Genomic DNA, 18,423 nt, shown 5'->3' on the forward strand with positions numbered 1-18,423 from the left:
ACATACATCAATGTATACAATTCAGAACGATTCAATGTTAAACGTCTAGCACAATAGGGCGGGTATGATTTTCTACGACATCTTTGGGTTGTTTTCGGAGGAGCAGGGTGACGACGATGTCCGTTCGAGACGGTGTGAGTGCTTTGGTAATGAGCCGCCGGTCGTAGCCGAGACAGAATGCACCTGGCTGGATGTCTCTGCTCCAGTCCGTTACCCAACCGGTGGACCGTGTTATTTCGACAGTCGTCAATAAGTACTCACATTCATCAAATACACACAGGAAAACAGATACATTCTTACATAGAGAAAATGTAGACGAATAGGGAAATGGCACCATAAATAAAGACAGGAAAAACGTATTTTCGACGTACTCTTCACATTTATTCATCCAAGCAGCTTAGACATTCATTTTTTATTTTGTCCCTATTTCGTCCTCCTCTCTGATAGAAGCTTTAACTAACGTGAAGAACTGGAGGACAGACAGAATAAGTGTTTTGGGCGAAGAGGATGATTAATCATTATTGTGCTTTTATTTTTAAACTCTTCATCAAAGCACAGGGAACCACACTGCTGGACTGGACAACATTTAGTCATTATCCACACGGACATGATAGAGTTACATCACATAGATTGCATTTAAGTTTAGGTGGCAAGGTAAATATCTCGACATAAATATCTTAATTAATCCACGTGAGAGGCAGGTATATATGCATATGTGTAACTAGTGTTCTTTGGTTCACAAATACACAAAAGGACGTATACGTAGTTTTAAAACATTCTGATAAACATTTCCAATCGAAATGAGGATATCTTAAAAATGGAATAGAATAGCGGATAGCCTATCCTTACTTACAATATCTTAAATGTAAGTAAAATGTTTCGTCCGTTACATTCTATCTGCCTGTTCGTGTTTCCTATAACAAAACTGGGACACATTTGTGACAAAAGCAATGTAACAATAAATACTATACACAGTCTAGACAAAAGGAGCAGCTCTAAAAACACAGCAGTCGATTACAGTACTTGTGCTACACAGTCGGTATGAAAAGGACGCCATGGTGAGGGTACGGTATGCCTTTGGTGGGGGAAGTAATTTAGGTATTAGACAACACTACAGTCAGGACGTGAGATCATGTTTATGACAGCAATACTGTGGATGTGTTGACACTGGACACGTTTCCCGCTAAGTTCTACATTTTTAAATTTACGTTTTAATAACAACGTTGTGGTTATCACTAAAATGTTTAAGTCCACCACTAAGAGGGGGAATATTATAAGTGGTTTTCTTGCCACTACGTCATTAATAAAGAGGACTTTAATTGCCAAACAGCGTTACCAGAACACAGGGCTTGGGGGGGTGTTGGGCTAAACTTTAATCTGAGGATTTAAAACCAATCCAAACAACGGTGTGCAGACCTTGGAGTGGGAGGGGTCTCTTCTGCACACCAGCACCAATCAGGTGCTCTCTCTTACAAGTCGTAGCCCAGTCGCTCGATCTCGTCGATCAGGAAGTCGATGTCGGAGCGCGTGGCGGCCGGGTTGGAGATCACCATGCGGAAGAAGTTCACCTTCGTCCCTTGTGGCTGGTAGCCCACCATGGTGGTCCCACACTCCATCATCAGCGCCTTGATCTTAGGAGCCACCTGCGCTCACGAGAGAGGACATATGCTGGTCACTCATTGGTCGAAACAGACCCATGCCGATCACTGATTGGTCCAACAGACCCATGCCGATCACTGATTGGTCTAACAGACCCATACTGATCACTCATTGGACTAACATACCCATACGGATCCCATACTGATCACTCATAGGTCTAACATACCCATACTGATAGCTCATTGGTCTAACAGACCCATACTGATCACTGATTGGTCTAACAGACCCATACTGATGACTCATTGATCTAACAAACCCCTACTGTCCCCTCATTGGTCTAACACACACCGACTTTCCCCTCATTGGTCCAACAGACTCATACTGATCACCCATTGGTCTAACAGACCCATACTGATCACTCATTGGTCCAACACAACCATACTGATCAGTCATTGATCTAACATACCCCTACTGTCCCCTCATTGGTCCGACACACCCGTAATGATGAATGATTAGCATCATGGAAATCATTGGGGATCGAAACCTAGTACATTTCTGGTTGGTCTCCCTACATTACCCTGCTCCCATGAGCATAATAACGTCTAACACCGGCCGCAAGGGAAGGGTCGTAGGTCGGAGCGGGGGGGGGGGGGTCACCCAGAGGTCAGGGGTCGTTACCTTGTGCAGCCGCTCCCGTCGCTCCTGGCCGTCGGGCAGGCTCCGCAGGCTCAGCGGAAGGTACCAGAAGCACACGTTGGTGTGCTGGGGCTGATGGAGAAACAGATGAAGGGGCCATGAGAAAGGTTGGACAGGATCACTGAATCAATACGCACTTCTGAAGTCACTTGTTTTTTTGCGATCGGCTAAAAAATGTGCATTAGGTGTCGGACATTAGGCGGCTACGATTCGGTGGGTTCACGTTCAATCAAAGTTTTGATGAGGACCATTATAAAAACATTATGGCTTTAAGTTGAGGCTTGTTTTATTAGATGAAGTGTTGAACCAACTGGATGTTATCAAAGTATATCATCCAAACTGTAGCGTAGCGGGACGGTTATGTCGGTTCAACGATCCATTTCCGAGGCCACAGCTTCACTGGAGCTCTGTTAATGAGTTCCCGTGGTTTTTAATCATCAGAGAAATTAGCAGCTCCGACCCATTTTAAAGGGTTTTAATTGTGGGACGTTACGTATCTGCTGAGACGAGGAGGGAAAGAGTATCTCTAGAAGTACCTCTCCTTCGAACACCATCTGGTACCCCTCTCTGGTCTTGATCTTATTGTAGAGATACGCGGACAGGTCGAGACATTTGTCGATATGCTGCTCAAACCCTACTGTTCCCTGTGAGAGAGGGAGGGAGGGAGGGAGGGAGGGAGGGAGGGAGGGAGGGAGAGAGAGAGAGAGAGAGGGAGAGGGAGAGAGAGAGAGAGAGAGAGAGAGAGAGAGAGAGAGAGAGAGAGAGAGAGAGAGAGAGATCAATATAATTAATATTACTAATATTAATCAATAAGGTTATCAATATTAAGGTTGTTCTCTCTTCTACAACGGTAAATATGACCACATCCTCATCCCACTCAAACTAAACTCCTTAAACTCTAATACCTGACTCAAACACATTATAATCATCATCTACAGACAAGGCATAAAGCTACCAAAACTACCTTTGCCTTCCACATGAGCCAGAACTTGAAGATATCCACATGCCGTCCACACTGGATGGCCTTGTCTCCCGTGTCGTAGCTGATGTCGTACTGTTTGTCCGGCTGGAACAGGTAGCCGGCACACATGGAGTTGCAGCCTTGTAGTACGCCCTGCGATCATAGAAACACAAGAGGCCGACAGGAGACAGGGTTGATGCACCAAAGACGACATGGAGCATTAATGTGTGTGTTCGCCTGCATGCTTTGCATATATGTTGTGTGTGTGTGTGTGTGTGTGTGTGTGTGTGTGTGTGTGTGTGTGTGTGTGTGTGTGTGTGTGTGTGTGTGTGTGTGTGTGTGTGTGTGTGTGTGTGTGTGTGTGTGTGTGTCTGTATGTGTGTCTGTATATGTGTGTCTGTATATGTGTGTGTGTGAGTGTCTGTCTGTCTGTCTGTCTGTCTGTCTGTGTGTGTGCGTGCGTGCGTTCGTGCGTGCGTGTGAGTATGTGTGTCTGTGTGTGTGTGCGTGTGTGTCTGTATGTGTGTCTGTATATGTGTGTGTGTGTGTGTGCGTGCGTGTGTAAAGCTTACCCGCTCCCTGACCAGTATGGCAGAGCACTGCAGTGGGACTCCCATCATCTTATGAGGGTTCCAGGTGACAGAGTTTGCTCTGCAGAGACGTTGAGACACAGTAAGACAGCTATACTATTCTATGGTACATCCAGGCCGTATGTAATATGTAAAAGCTGTAATAGCTGTGTAGCATCACGTACTATGCTGTTTTATACATACATTCAGTCAGACTCCACAACACGCTTTTATCCAAAGCCACTAAAGTTGAGTCTGAGAACAACCAAAACATGCAATCACGATTAAGAACTACAAAACTCTAAAACCAAAAACTACAAGAGCTGCATGACCTGTTTGTAATGACATAACGGGGCGGAGCTCTGAGTAGCTAAATGAACCACAAAGACATGGTGAATAGATTTGAAACTAAAGATATATTAGTGCATCATAGTCGCATCCCAGAGGTATCTCTGTATCTCTATACACCACATCCCTTCGCTTAGCAGAGGGATGTCCGCCCTAGGCCAGAATCCCCTGCCTGAGTTAGGACTGACCAGCCAAGTGAGGTTACCTCAGGTTACCTTTGACTAGCTGAGGATTCACACACACATTCAGGAACGTACCGCTCAATCCCATTCAGCTTGTGTCTGTGTTTCCTGGACATCAGCAGCCCTCCTCCCCATGCACCCTGTACACAATAAACGACAATAAACAACGATTGACAACAGTTATAGCACAGAGTAATGTCACCACCACAATTAACATCGTGACGTCGTCTTTTCAAATGTCATCATTCCATCAATGTGTTTAATCTCTGAAGTACTTTGAATCGTGTTTGCTGTCTGGAAGGTTCTGTGTAACAAAAGTTTGATTTGATCTGATTTGATCGGAAAAATAATTAGAAATGTAAAATATAACTGATGATATGATATCCCTTCTCGTTCACTGTCACGTCATTTAATCTATTAATTCGTGATCTGGGAAACGTAATTTCAATTTTTTCGTGCCAAAAGCACAAATTTCTAACAATATGACAGCTTTGGCCATCCGTTTCTACTTTCACCTTTGATTCTGAGAAATTGTGACAATTCACGGATATATTTAATGCAGGTGCGCTGCTCTGTAGGCAAACCGCAACGGAAAAAAAGGTAGCTGCTTCATCTCTTCTTTTTAGAATGAGTTAGAAATTTGTGCTTTTGGCACGGAAAAATTTAAATTCCATGGCCCAGATCACAAATTAATAGATTAAATGACGTGACGTGACAGTGTCACATATTTCCGTGAGACTCGGTTGTATCTGCAGCCCGCAGCCCTACGGTGTTTTATGGTATCGGTGTCAAGGCTTGGGTGTTTCCTCACGTCCACGTGGAGCCACATGTTGTACTTCTCACAGATGTCCGCGATCTCGTTGATGGGGTCGAAGGCGCCGTAGACCGTGGAGCCACCGGTGGCGTTCACGAACATCGGGACGTAGCCCTGTGGTAACAACAGCATCAGGGAGACGTTAGTCACCGTTTAAAGGTGACATATTTCACCACCCAGGTGTGAGAGTGTGATTAGCCGTTACAAGCCAATTTGAAAATCGGCCGCTTCTGACATCACAGGTGGGTGTGTCCACCTAGATGTATGCTGGATAGATAAGTCTACCAGCCTACCCAGTGGACTGTAGCAAGCGTTGCTCATCTATCCGTCATCATGTCGGAAGAGGCAGATTTTCCAAACGTCTCGTAACACTTAATCACACTCACACCTGGTGGTATAATATGTCACCTTTTAACATGCTGAGATCCAGAGATCGTTGATCTCCCTGTCCTCATATCCACCCCTTCTCTATTCTCCACTCTCCACTTTGGGAGGGCCCTCCCAGCTGCATGTCTCGTTAAATCCTCCCCGGTTGGTGCAGCGCTTCAGGGTCCAGCGAGGGGCTTTAGGAGGCGGATGGATCACACGTCCACCCAGAGAGAACCATTAACCTCAGGCTGGACCTTTCTGTTGTTCGGGAACAGGTCTGTCCTCGCTCCACAGTGAGGGGGAAAAACACTGAGTTCTCCCCGCACTGTGAGTGTTGGTCCTGCTGCATCGTCATCTCCATCATCATCGTAATCCTGGTCCTTGTCATTGTCATCATCTTCATCGTCGTCATCATCACCATCATCATCCTCATCGTAATCCTTGCCATTATCATTGTTGTCGTCTTCAACCTCATCATCACCACCACCATCTTCCTTATCCTCATCGTTATCATCGCTATCTTCATCATCATCATCATCATCATCATCATCATCATCCTCAACCTCCATCTCATCATCCTCTCTGGTATGTGTACATTAGGGCTCAGTCCATGTCGTTCCATAACTGAGACCCCAATGTTTCCAACACATAAATTACCTTCTGCTTTGCGTCGATGACTTTGGCTTCCAGATCTGCCGGGATGACTCTCCCTCTGTGGAACGAAGGGACACCAAACGTGACGCGCGTGAGGCTACATCGAGATACGTTCCAACCAATCACGCGCAGCCGCCCGCCCGCATGTGACTCGCGTCCGCCACCCACCTCTCGTCCGTCTTGAGCAGGATCAGGTTCTCCGTCCCGAAGCCCAGGGCAGCGCTCGCCTTCTTGATGGAGTAGTGGCTCTGGGGGACGGGGGACGGTTAGAGACACTCAGTATGCAGCGTTTAGTCACCGTCGTTTAGCCCAGCGTTGCGCACACTGTGTTTAGCCAGGGCCCAGTAGTGCCGGCCCCTTCGCCTCCAGGGTCCACTTAGACCCACATAAATAAGACGGAGTATATACAGAGCTGGAATGGCCGAATTAGCATTAATGCCAAAACGAAGAGGGTGTTAAGTGTTTTCCATCCCTGAATGAGTGACTGAGGACCGGTAGTCCCGGCTGTGGGGCTGAGTCAGCACTAATGTTCAGCAGACACTTACGGGGACTTATTTTGGGACTTCCCCTTGAAGTCATGAAAAGGCGTCCGCTGGATTCAGATACTAGGCGTTAAGGTCAGACTACCAGCTCAGGAAGCCACACGGGTCAGGCTCGGACATCGGGGGATCGAACCCAGTGCTTTGCGTCTGGGATTCGAACACCATAACCGCTACACTACCCTGCCCCTAGCCACGCCATCCTACCCTAAAGTCATTCTGTTACTTTGTTAGAATGTTTATTTTTTTATTCGGCTCCCCTCTGCCCTTTCGGTGCGTTGTCATCTCTGATCATCCTAACGCCACGGTTACAGTAACCATGCCAACAGAGGCCTGGTTCTCCTCACGTGTTCGGAGGTGAAGAGGACCAGCCGAGGTGCGGCGGCCATGCCTTTGGTCTTGACCTCGGGGAAGTACTTGTATCTGGCGATCATCACGCTGTACATGTTGGATATAGCGCCGCCTGCGGACAACGACAGGGGACATTTAAAGTCGAGCGTCGTAGCATCGGTGGAACACAAACAAAGAGAGTATCTAACTGTTGCAGAAGCCCACACGGGCTAGGAAGATGTGTTTGCGAGATCTCTCACCTGGAGAGAAAATACCGTCTCCCTCTCCCTCAGGCCAGCCAACGATCTCCCTCATCTTCTTCAGAGTCAGCTGCTCCATCAGCACGAAGACTGGAGCTATCTCGTAGGTAAACCTGGAGATCCGATTGGAGACAAAGCGTGAATCGGTGTCATACACTTTTGCCAGCGTACTGATGCAAATTGTGGAAATGCGTTTCAGGCACGGATTGGTGATTAATCAATGCGATACGTCCTCCCAGGTACATGGAGATGTATTCGTATTCACACTTTAAAGTTCCTCAAACACACACAGCTTATGGAAGTCATCAAAACATTATCAAACTTTTTGGATGAAAGTTGTTTCATAGAAAAGTATTGAATTCAAGTATGCAAATGTGTATCCACAAAGGCATTAAGGCATGAAATGAAACAATACAAGAATACAAACACACAAACACATCCTACTTTCGTCTTGGATTGAATATAGCGTAGCTCCCTCAAATGATCTCCTATTTTCATTTTAAGCCTCTTACATTTTCAATTTTCTTACTTGGCACACACAATGTCAGCCTTGCACTTTCAGTAAACCACTAGTTTGCGCTAAATTATTTTCATTCCATTCGTTGACAGATGACAGATGATTTATTTTGTGCAGTCACTGCCAGGGTTAATTTTGGTTGATGGAACAATCAATTAAAGTTAATTGCTAAAATGTAAGAAAGCCCCCACCTTCAGGTTGAAGTCATTACTGAGGGTTTTGCCTAAGATACCCCATCTTACGTTAGAGTTTTCATCTTTGGTTATTTGCCTTGCTGCCTTTGTCCAAAGAGACTTACAGTGATTAGGGCAGGGCATCTTGCTCCAGGTAGACTGCAGCCATTGGGAATCAAACCTAGTACCTTTCCACTGGTCAACTCACAGCCACTGCACAGTTGTGTCCAATATTGTTTAAATGTTATTCTGCCTATTTGGCGCAATCAGTAAATGCCAGGGTTGAATTCTGGTGGGAGAACAATTAATCTCATGAGGGTGCAGCCTATAATAGACACGCTTGGATCAAGGGTTTAAATAGAAGGAGTTCGGGAAAGGTTAATCATATGTTTCACTGAGAACCAAAGGCTGAACAGCAACCAATGTATTCCGGCAACCACCATGAAAGCCCCACCAAATAGAGCTATTGACGAAACAAAGCTTTGATTGATAGCGGTGAAGCGATTAGTCATCCATGTTACTACTAATAATAGCACGACCAAGCACTTTTGGAACACCATGTAGGGGTTTCAAAACGGCCCTCTTGAAAGCTGCTGAAGCAGGTGAAAGCAGGACAGAGTGTGTTGTGGTGTTTGATTTAACGGTGTGCTAGGGTGCTCCATCCTCGGACGGGGCGACGAAGGAAGTCGAGAAAGTTTTACAGGAAAGTGCAAAAGTGATGATATGTTGTCGGTTCTGAGGGACCACATACGACTATTTCCCGGTGGGAGATGCTGAGGCAGCAGTGCCCATGAGCTTGGCATTAATATCTATAGCTGCAGGCCAGAGTGTCCCTGGCGTTGGCAGTGGAAAAATCCATATGTTGTTTACTTTTGAATGATTTGACTTGGCTTTTTTTCGGGTTGAGCTAACTAGCTCGTCAACATTTGTTAACTAGAGTTGTCGGGCTCACCCTTCGTCTCCCAACAGGGATGCGAATTACACACTGTTGATGGAAAGAAGATTGCATCACGGAGAGGGGGTGAAACTGTGTTAATAGACTCTGTGTGTTCAGGGCACGATCTACCCGAGAGGAGACTGGTGTATGCATGCATTAAATAGGTACATTTTCAACAGATATTGTGTGTGCTTTTTCGGGTTAGAAGTCTCATCTGTCCTAGACGCAATATCTCACAAATAAATTGCCACGACACGTTTTTGACAAATATGAGTGAGGATCTCTAGGTAGGTATGGGGAAAATCAATCACTATCAGAATTTAGCCTGCATCATTAAGTTGTTTGCTTTATTAGCTACCTAAACGATAAATTACTCAATGACGATTACTGATAAATATGAACACCATTAACCTTTAGAATTGAGACTGCATTATGTTGTTATTTATTTGTGTGTTATTTAATTATGAGCTACCTTTCTTCATCCATTTTGAGTAATATCACTGCTTTCGTAAATCCATTAAATACAACCAGGCCCTATTAACCAGGCCTATCCCTTTGCATGTAGAAGGTTGTATTGCAGGCTTCCATTTAGATTCTTTATTTTACGTTAAGCATCCTTTCTCCACCCAAGCCTCCATTTCTATCTGAGAGGGTTGACCTCCTCTTCAGTAGTTGTTGTCGAGGGACCCTGTATTTCCCCGCGGGGGGGGGGGGGGGGGGGGGGGGTGGCTGGAGAACAAGGGACCAGAGTGAATTGCCTTAATGGTGATTCACTTTGGGTACCGTTAACCCCAGGAGAGGCTGCGTCTGCTCGGGCTATTGTCACCGGCCTCGGAAACAAGTGTTACATAAAACAAGACACCGTGTCCTCTCTGAGCGCCGATCAATATGCAATCTGGATTGCCTGCAGGCCCGTATAATCCGGCCTCGTGGTGGGGAGGCAGTGGTGTGTCTCCCACCGCGTCCCCACCATCACCGTGGGGGCGGCGTGGTGATGGCCTGTTCCCCTCATTCCGTCCAAGTTCTGCCCGTTTGCATCTCCCTCTGAGACTGGGATCGGGATCTTGTGGGTGATAAGGGGTGATATTATGCCACCAGGTTTGAGTGTGATTATCCATCTGCATGCAACATTTACTCTAGTCCACTGGGTAGGCTGGTAGATTGATCTATCCAGTGTAAATCTATTGGTGGACCCACCACTTGTGATGTCCCTAAAACTCAGGAAAAGGCAGATTGTCAAACGTCTTGCGATGGCTAACCACACTCACACCTGGTGACATAATATCAGCCCTTAAAGTCCCATCCTCATGTCCAGCATGCGCGTGTTTGTTGCGCTCACATGTTGGTGTTGGCGGTGGACGTGAGCCACTCCCCGGCCAGGCCGATGATGTCCAGGCCAGTGGAGAGCTGGTTGAAGAACCGGGGGTGACCTTCACATGAGACACCAACACATGGGATTTACTTAGCTTGTTTACTACTTGCTGCTATGTGATTGTTGAGGAACCAAGCCTAAGAATTCTACTCTTGTGTACTTGTGCAATGACATGTCATAAAAGTAACTCTGATTCTGATTCTGAACACGACAACAGGAACAACAGGGGATTTGAGGAAACGTGTCTCCAGATCATCAATACTAATCAATAGTCCCTGTTGCTAATTAAGACCCCATATTGGGTTTCCGTTCTCACCGGTCCGGACACCGTACTTCAGGGTGTCCCTGCAGTCCACCAAGATCTGCTCCAGGGACTCGGGCTGGTCCGACAGCTCCAGGTTGAAGCCCTCCATACCCTCCAGCAGCTGGTGGGGGTGGTGGAAGTCCAGCACCTTGGTGGAGCGGTCGAAGGTCTTCCTGACGTACGTGGTCAGGATGTCCACGATCTCAAACAGGAACTGCATGGTTTGCTCCTCGCCGTTCTTGGCCGGGAGCAGATCTGGGCCGACCCCGGGGGTAACATGTTGCGCATAGTTAGGGATACTCAGTGTAGTTGTGTCTTCAGCATGGGGACTTCACCATAGCTCATGTTGACCGCTTTTTATTTATTTACGAAGGCATGACATTATGACGTGATAACTGATATCGATAAGTGTTCTTTTTTTCTTCTTCTTTTTTTCTATCATCAAATTATTATTTGTATTTTAGTTCAGGCCCTATTCTAGTTTACAACCAATGATTATCTTATCATTCGGGGAAAAAATAGAAATCAATATGTGGGCTGTATATAGGCATATATATACAGTATATAGTGTAACAATAATAAAAAATAATAAACATAATAATGGCTAAACAGAAAATACACATAACACAAAGATATATTATTTGGTTAAATGGATGAAATCTCTGGCTGTCAAAATTCAAAACTCAATCAATAAATGGTGGTGGTACTCAAAAGGAGATGTCTCAACACACCAACCTATTCATTTATAAATACAACTTTGACCATTAATATTATTTATTTTTTATTAAATACATGTTTAGGCACATTCTTAGTAGGCTATTATAAAAATAAAACATGTAATTTTTCTGTAACCGTGTTGTTTCCCCGTGTTTTCCTACCTCTGGCGAACAGGTTGGAGAAGTCCGTTTCGGAGCGTCTGAAGCGGCCATCTCTCGCGCTGTTGTCACACGACCGCTGGTTCTTGGAGGAGCGCTCCTGGAAAGAACTCACGATCCGGCCCTTGTCGTCAAGGTTGTTGTTCTTCTGCAAAAATCCTAAATGATCACAGCACGGGGACGCAGGTGGGTGTGGGACATTTCCAAACATTTTACCAGCACTCTTCTCTTCTTCGCTGCTCTACTGCTCTACTGATCCCAGGTCCGAGAGGGGGGGAACTGCACAGACCGAGGATTCAATTTATAGACGAAGAGCTGGAGGGAGGCTGGGCCCAATGACATCAGGACAGAACCACCAATGCGAACAATGCGCTGCTAATTAGAAAATGGAGATTTCCCTTTGTCAGACCAACAGCCCGCCAAGGAGTGGAGTTAATAAAGGGGAGAGGCTTTTTGTGAATGGCAATACTGGAAGTGGTGTTACGGAGCACCACCTATGGGTTTAGGAAGAACCCACGACACCTCTCACCCTTCATCACCGTAAACCCCATGAGAATGTCAGGCTAGGAATCGATTGAGATGATACTGAGGCCACAATGTCCATTCTATGTAGGCCTGTAGGCCAAATAAACCGAATTATTATGTAATTTAATAGAGGCCAAGGTAGACTATGGGGGAGTTTTTCTTTGTGTTTGTTGACTGTTTGCAAACCAATGTGAGGCAATCTGAATAATCAAAAAAGTCAAAAAAAAAATCGTTGGTGGTGTCAGTGACAAGTGAGGCATTGACCACCTTGGTCAGTCCGGGTCCCAGTAAACTACTGTAGCCTGGAGGCTTGGGTTGACCCTCCACACGCCAGTCAATCCCAGAGGACCATCAGAGCGTGCCAAAGCAAATTTCCCATTCATACATCATCATTTTTTTTAAATGATTTTATTAAAGGCCAACGGTTCACTCAGTTTAGTTTTTTTTTATAACCATACAAGCCTTATACCCATCTAGGGCCAATCAACGAGAGGCTTGAGGCCTGCTCTTTATTACCCATGAGGACTGCATGGCCTATAAAACACACAACGTTGTGTTGTGCTGGGTCTTTATCTCTGACCAGGCAATGGGAGGCTTTTACTCCAGCAGGCCAAATAATGGTGTGAAATTAACGTTTAAAAAGGGGATCTTACCACATATCTTTATGCCCAATTTTCTGGTGCATCCATGGGCAACTCCGTACCACGCGTCGTAACCTTAAATAATTATGATGAGAAACAGCCAAACGCATTTTTAAAAAATATATACATTATATGCAAAAAGAAAATTTGAGAATAAAAATTGATACACAACTAAACAATAAAAAACAATCCCTCTCCTAAAAACCCTGAATTAATAGTCGGACACATCATAGCCTTAGTCAGCCTATTTATTGTTGGACCCGGTATCTTCTTATAGTCCTGTGTGCTTTATGGTGACTACCCTTTGTAAAGATTTAGCATTTATCTGCCGTGTGATTTATTCCTCGCTCCGTATATCTAATTGGGTGGTAAAGATGCTGGTTAGAACGCACGCATCAGTCGGCCTGCCCCGGCAGATAGAAGACCTCCGCCTTATCAAGGGCTCCCAGCCGGGGGGAGGACAGGGCGTTTAGCCGGTGGGGGCTAGGGACGGAGGGACGGAGGGACGGAGGGACGGAGGGACGGGGATGTGTGGGGGAGGCTACCTCCACTCCACTACATCCTCATTTAACCCCAGCTTTCTTTTGATCATTACCTACATCATTACCCTCCACAGCCCATCGGAGGCACTTTAACCCGGGCCTGCTTGAGTCTTTTTTCCCATTTAACAACCCGCATCAGCCATCTTTTAAAAAGAAAGACAAGTAAAAATAGGCGTTTGAAGAAATGGAGGTTGAAGGAGGCCTATTGAATACATCTGAGGCTGCTCTCCTCTAAGATAATACTGTCTAGTATAGATACTAGCATCTGCTGCGAATGGAAACGAATGATTTGCTATAAAGGCCTGTCGACAAAATCTGATCAAAATAATAATTATAGTCAATAATGATTGTAATCAAATAATTTCTCTCTCTCTCTCTCTCTCTCTCTCTCTCTCTCTCTCTCTCTCTCTCTCTCTCTCTCTCTCTCTCTCTCTCTCTCTCTCTCTCTCTCTCTCTCTCTCTCTCTCTCTCTCTCTCTCTCTCTGTCTCTCTCTGTCTCTCTTTCTCTCCCTCTCTGTATATCTATATTTTTTTTTGTGTGTGTGTAAGTGTGTGTGTGTGTGTGTGTGTGGGCCTAAATCCATTTTATTTTATAGTGCATTTCGATCTATTAATTTGTAAAATAAGGTAGTCAGTGATGGGCGACCGTAGAAGTACAGCAGCCTTTAGCTGGAGGGCTCGAGCCCCCCTCTCCTCCACAGTGGAGCCATTAGGCGCCATTAATGAGTCCAAATGAAAAGGAACTTAATTCTCCCATCGAGGAGGCTAGAGCCCAACGCTGTGTCACTAATGACAACGAAACACAACACAACAGTTATACATATAGAGAAAAATAATGTCTTATACCAAAATTAAACATATAAAAAATAAACACAGGCTATATAGCTGACTACATAAAGATATAGCCTACATATATATGTATATATACACACACACACACACACACACACACACACACACACACACACACACACACACACACACACACACACACACATATATATATATACACACACACACACATATATATATATATATATATATATATATATATATATATATATGTGTGTGTGTGTGTGTGTGTGTGTGTGTGTGTGTGTGTGTGTGTGTGTGTGTGTGTGTGTGTGTATATTTATATATATATATATATATATATATATATATATATATATATATATATATATATATATATATATATATATATATATATATATATATATATATATATATATATATATATATATATTATATGGAACATACAATCATAGGAATAATAATAATAATAATGAATGATAATAAAATATTGACAATTTAATCATCTCGACAGCACACTGCAGGCAGTGGTTATTATGGGGTCTGCTATGGGGGGGGGTCTGTTATGGGGGGCTCCTATGGGGCTGGAACACTAATTGTGTCGAGTGCCAGGGCTCAGAACCGGCGGACCTGTCCCTCCGCGCCGCGGGGGAGTGCCGGGGGGTCCTCTCTGCGGCGGTTGTTCTGGTTCGTCGGGGGGATGAGGGCACCTCACCTGGCACCGCTCTCGCCTCCATTCCAACGACGAACGGCTTCGCCCGCGGAGCTAATATCCCCAGATAAACAGCGTGTGATGTGTGGTGGACCTACTTGAGCCAGGTGGGGGTAAATGTGTCGAGTTGGGGTCCGGTTCTCCTTCTCCGGCGGAGGACGAGCAGGGGGGAGCAGACTCCGCCATGAGCTCCTGAGGCAACACGGTGTAAAAGTCCTCACTTTAAACCGTCGGCACTTGGTATTAATGGCTAACATTATTCAAGCTGAACAGCAGCCCTGGTCTGTTCTATCGGAAATCATGGAGGGACGATTTTCAACTTTTCTTTTTTTACAGAAACCCATGACGCACGTCGCCTGCACGTCTCCACATGTGTGCGCTCTGCGCCCACAAAGCCCTCCCGCCGAGAGGGGGGCATCATGGGGGTGCTCCCCTGTGCTCCTCGTTCTGGGAGCCGACATGATGCCCCCCTCTCGGCGGGAGGGCTTTGTGGGCGCAGAGCGCACACATGTGGAGACGTGCAGGCGACGTGCGTAACGAGGTGTTACAAGTTGAAATTCAATCCAGCCACAATTTGGCCCAGAACTCAAATTAGACTGAACGTTAAAATAGGCCTACTACAAGATTTCCTCAGAAAAAATAGCATCCTGATTATTTTAATTAATGATTTTATATTGTTATCCTGAGGGGCAGATTTAAATCCCATATTGTCTATTTGTGCTCCCCATAATACACCTAATAACACAGTCTTTATCCGAGAGTAAAAACAATATTTTAAACATTAAATTTGACATTATTTTGGCATGTGAAGCAGTGATTAACTCTATTCTCAATAGATGGAAACAGCCTCCAGTAATCTCACACTAATTACTTTTTAAAAATAGAATTGCAATTGACTGATTGCATATCATTATCAAAATACATGATTATTGGGATTCCTTCAACGGTGACCGTGAATCAGGTCAATGTCATGTGAAAAAGATGCTATGTAACAACCATTCAATCTAATTTTGTCAAATTACTTACAACTGTGTCCAATCTCAGGACCCACTGCCCAAACACATTTTACGCGGATTCTCAATGAGGTAACCGGAATTGTTTTTATTGTTTTTAAATGCTCATTTTTAAAACACCTGTTAGATCATCTTCAACGACACTAAATAAACATTTGACCACAGACATCTCAACCTGTTACAGCCTACAGAGACACATAACGCCTCTTACCGTGTCCACGCTGGGGTCCAGACAGGTGCAGTCCAGGGAAGCGAATTAACAACCAAATTAAGCCTTTCAGGAGAAACTGGTGTGTGTGCGTGTGTGCGTATCCCGGCGTGCGTGTGCGTGTATGTGGACACTCAGAGGAACGAAACTGGGCTCAGGCGTGAGTCTTCAGCATTAATCCAGACAAGGTGACGTTTCGGTGGTTGAAACCAAACAGGTAGGAGTTGCAGATGTGGAACCTGCGGCTCTGTCTCCATATATTACGCACGCAGGAGTCAGTCTCCATGTATTACGCACGCAGGAGTCAGTGCAGTTCGCTCCCTGCCGCTGCATGTATTCCTCCGGACACGAGAGAGGCAGCGCCGAGCTCCTCAGCTCTGCACATTTACCCACAACGGCGACGTTTGACGCTGTGCACGGTGTGACTTTTGTTTGTGTGTCGATTTTTTATCCCTCGCTCTTTTTTACTCCTTGTCACGATCATGGACTTGAAGTTGGATGCGTGCAACACATTACGTGTGCGTCTGTGTGTGTGTGTGTGTGTGTGTGTGGGGGGGGGGGGGGGGGGGTGAGGAAGGGAGGGGGGAGAAGGGGAGGGAAAGGTTGATGTCTTAACGTGAATGAGATATGAGAATGAGACCACAACAGAGCGATCCTCCATTGATCCACATTGAAAGAATTACGTTCTCCAAAAATATGTTGTGTTTTTTCTCGTGTCATCCAGAGCATTGTGTTTAAACCGGCGTCGATGCCTATTCGTTCTGCCTCAAACCCCTTATTTCCAGCCGCTATCCAAAGGCAGGTGAATGGTTTCGAGGCGACAGACAGGCGAGGTCATGCATCAGACCACAAGGTGGCAGTAAGGAACCACAAATGACTCTCCCAGAAGAACACGACACAAATGGGCCATCCCTGAAATAACTTCTGAAAGCTATTACCATCCGACCTATTAATCAGCAACAGCTCATCATAACACCGCAGATCCACGGGTGCGCGTCCTGGGTACATACAATGAACCGCAAAGCGCCAGGGAGGAGTACAGATCCACAATGCTGTTTTAGACCTTCTTCTTCCTCTTTGATAACGCATGATTGCCGATCTGTCGAGGCCCGGTCGACACTCAGGGATTGGCGTCCACATAGTAAAAGCAGACGCCGTGTTGTTTACCTTTTAAAGAGGTAAGGTGTGAGTTAATGTTTTCAGCACTGGTTCAGCACCAGTGCAGCACACGTTCGTACATGGGCCCCCAGAACCAGTCCCTTCCACTGTTGCGGTAGACGCCATCGTATGCTTAATGACCAACACACCAACAAATGAGATGGTAGTTTTATGTAATTTGCAGCTGACAGTACCGGCTGACAAGAAAGGCAGCACTGGCTATGCAGTAATACCAATCAATCACCACCAGGTGGAGCAAAAAGCTCATTGCCAGAACCAGCGAAAATGTTATGTTTGTGTGTGTGTGTGTGTGTGTGTGTGTGTGTGTGTGTGTGTGTGTGTGTGTGTGTGTGTGTGTGTGTGTGTGTGTGTGTGTGTGTGTGTGTGTGTGTGTGTGTGTGTGTGTGTGTGTGTGCGCGTGTGCGTGTGCGTGTGCGTGTGTGCGCGCGCGAGGCATGAGTTATCTTTAATATCTATTATCTTCAGTTAATTCAGTTAATATGTGTCTATGCATAATTTGCTTTATTCAGCTTTTTTCACTAGCCTACTGTTCGACCAAATCTTCTACCGGCCGACTCTTACTATTATACTTTCAAGACAAGAGCCTGGGAAGTGTCAGAGTTGTGAGAAAGCCTCTTCTCTCCTCTGTGGTGAGACGGTGTCAGCTCTGAGCTCCCAGCTGTCAGACGGCGCCTCCAGGGGGTCTCAGTGCGTCAGCGGCCATCACCTCGCGTCCTCAGAGCTGCTCCTCACTGCCGTCTTTTGACTCAGTCAGGCACCCGTACACCCGACGGGGACTTGACAGCGATCGAAAACCTGATCACCCATCAACAACTTTTGAATGTGTCAAGGTGAAGAGTGTGACCAGAAATGGTATTCCAAAGATTCAAGCTGATGAGGTAAACATGAACAAGTGACATGTGAACTTAACCACAGCCAGAGAAATACAATGAGGTAGGCCTAATTAGTTTTAAACCGTGGCAAACCCTTGGCCAGAATTCAAGGGTCGCAGACTGAAGGTACTTTTTGTGTTGAATGACATGCAAACAAAGGTATCAAACCAGTAAACAAATCTATGAATGACTATTGTCTGTTGCCACTATTGTTCTGTGTGAACTGATAACAGAGCCGGTTCTCTTTGGGGAAATCATAGCTTGTATCAGAGGCCGTTTCCTCTCTCACAATGCTTTGATTTGGCTCTTTGTTTTAGGAATTCACCTGATTGGTTTTGATTTAATTAACTCTATATTTCTTGCTATTATATGCATATTACAGGAATTGAATTTAACCATTAGCAGAGCACTGCATGGAG

The 18,423-nt window shown here is 45.4% G+C and overlaps 1 protein-coding gene across 1 annotated transcript; it reads right to left on the minus strand.

The window, feature by feature from the left end:
• Nucleotides 1-359: 359 nt before the first annotated feature.
• On the minus strand, nt 360-16,478 carry LOC132449074 (glutamate decarboxylase 1-like). The gene is made up of 17 exons (XM_060040669.1): nt 15,957-16,478; nt 14,831-14,924; nt 12,678-12,740; nt 11,503-11,658; nt 10,637-10,879; nt 10,288-10,378; nt 7,322-7,434; nt 7,079-7,194; nt 6,361-6,440; nt 6,196-6,250; nt 5,167-5,283; nt 4,431-4,495; nt 3,829-3,907; nt 3,260-3,409; nt 2,832-2,939; nt 2,278-2,367; nt 360-1,643 (listed from the first exon to the last, which is right to left on the minus strand). Exons 2-17 carry the CDS (start codon nt 14,916-14,918, stop codon nt 1,470-1,472), a joined length of 1,788 nt encoding a protein of 595 aa, XP_059896652.1. The 5' UTR covers nt 14,919-14,924; nt 15,957-16,478; the 3' UTR covers nt 360-1,469.
• Nucleotides 16,479-18,423: the final 1,945 nt, after the last annotated feature.

Source organism: Gadus macrocephalus, chromosome 20 (genome assembly GCF_031168955.1).
Source record: "Gadus macrocephalus chromosome 20, ASM3116895v1".
NCBI classification, from domain to species: Eukaryota; Metazoa; Chordata; class Actinopteri; order Gadiformes; family Gadidae; genus Gadus; species Gadus macrocephalus.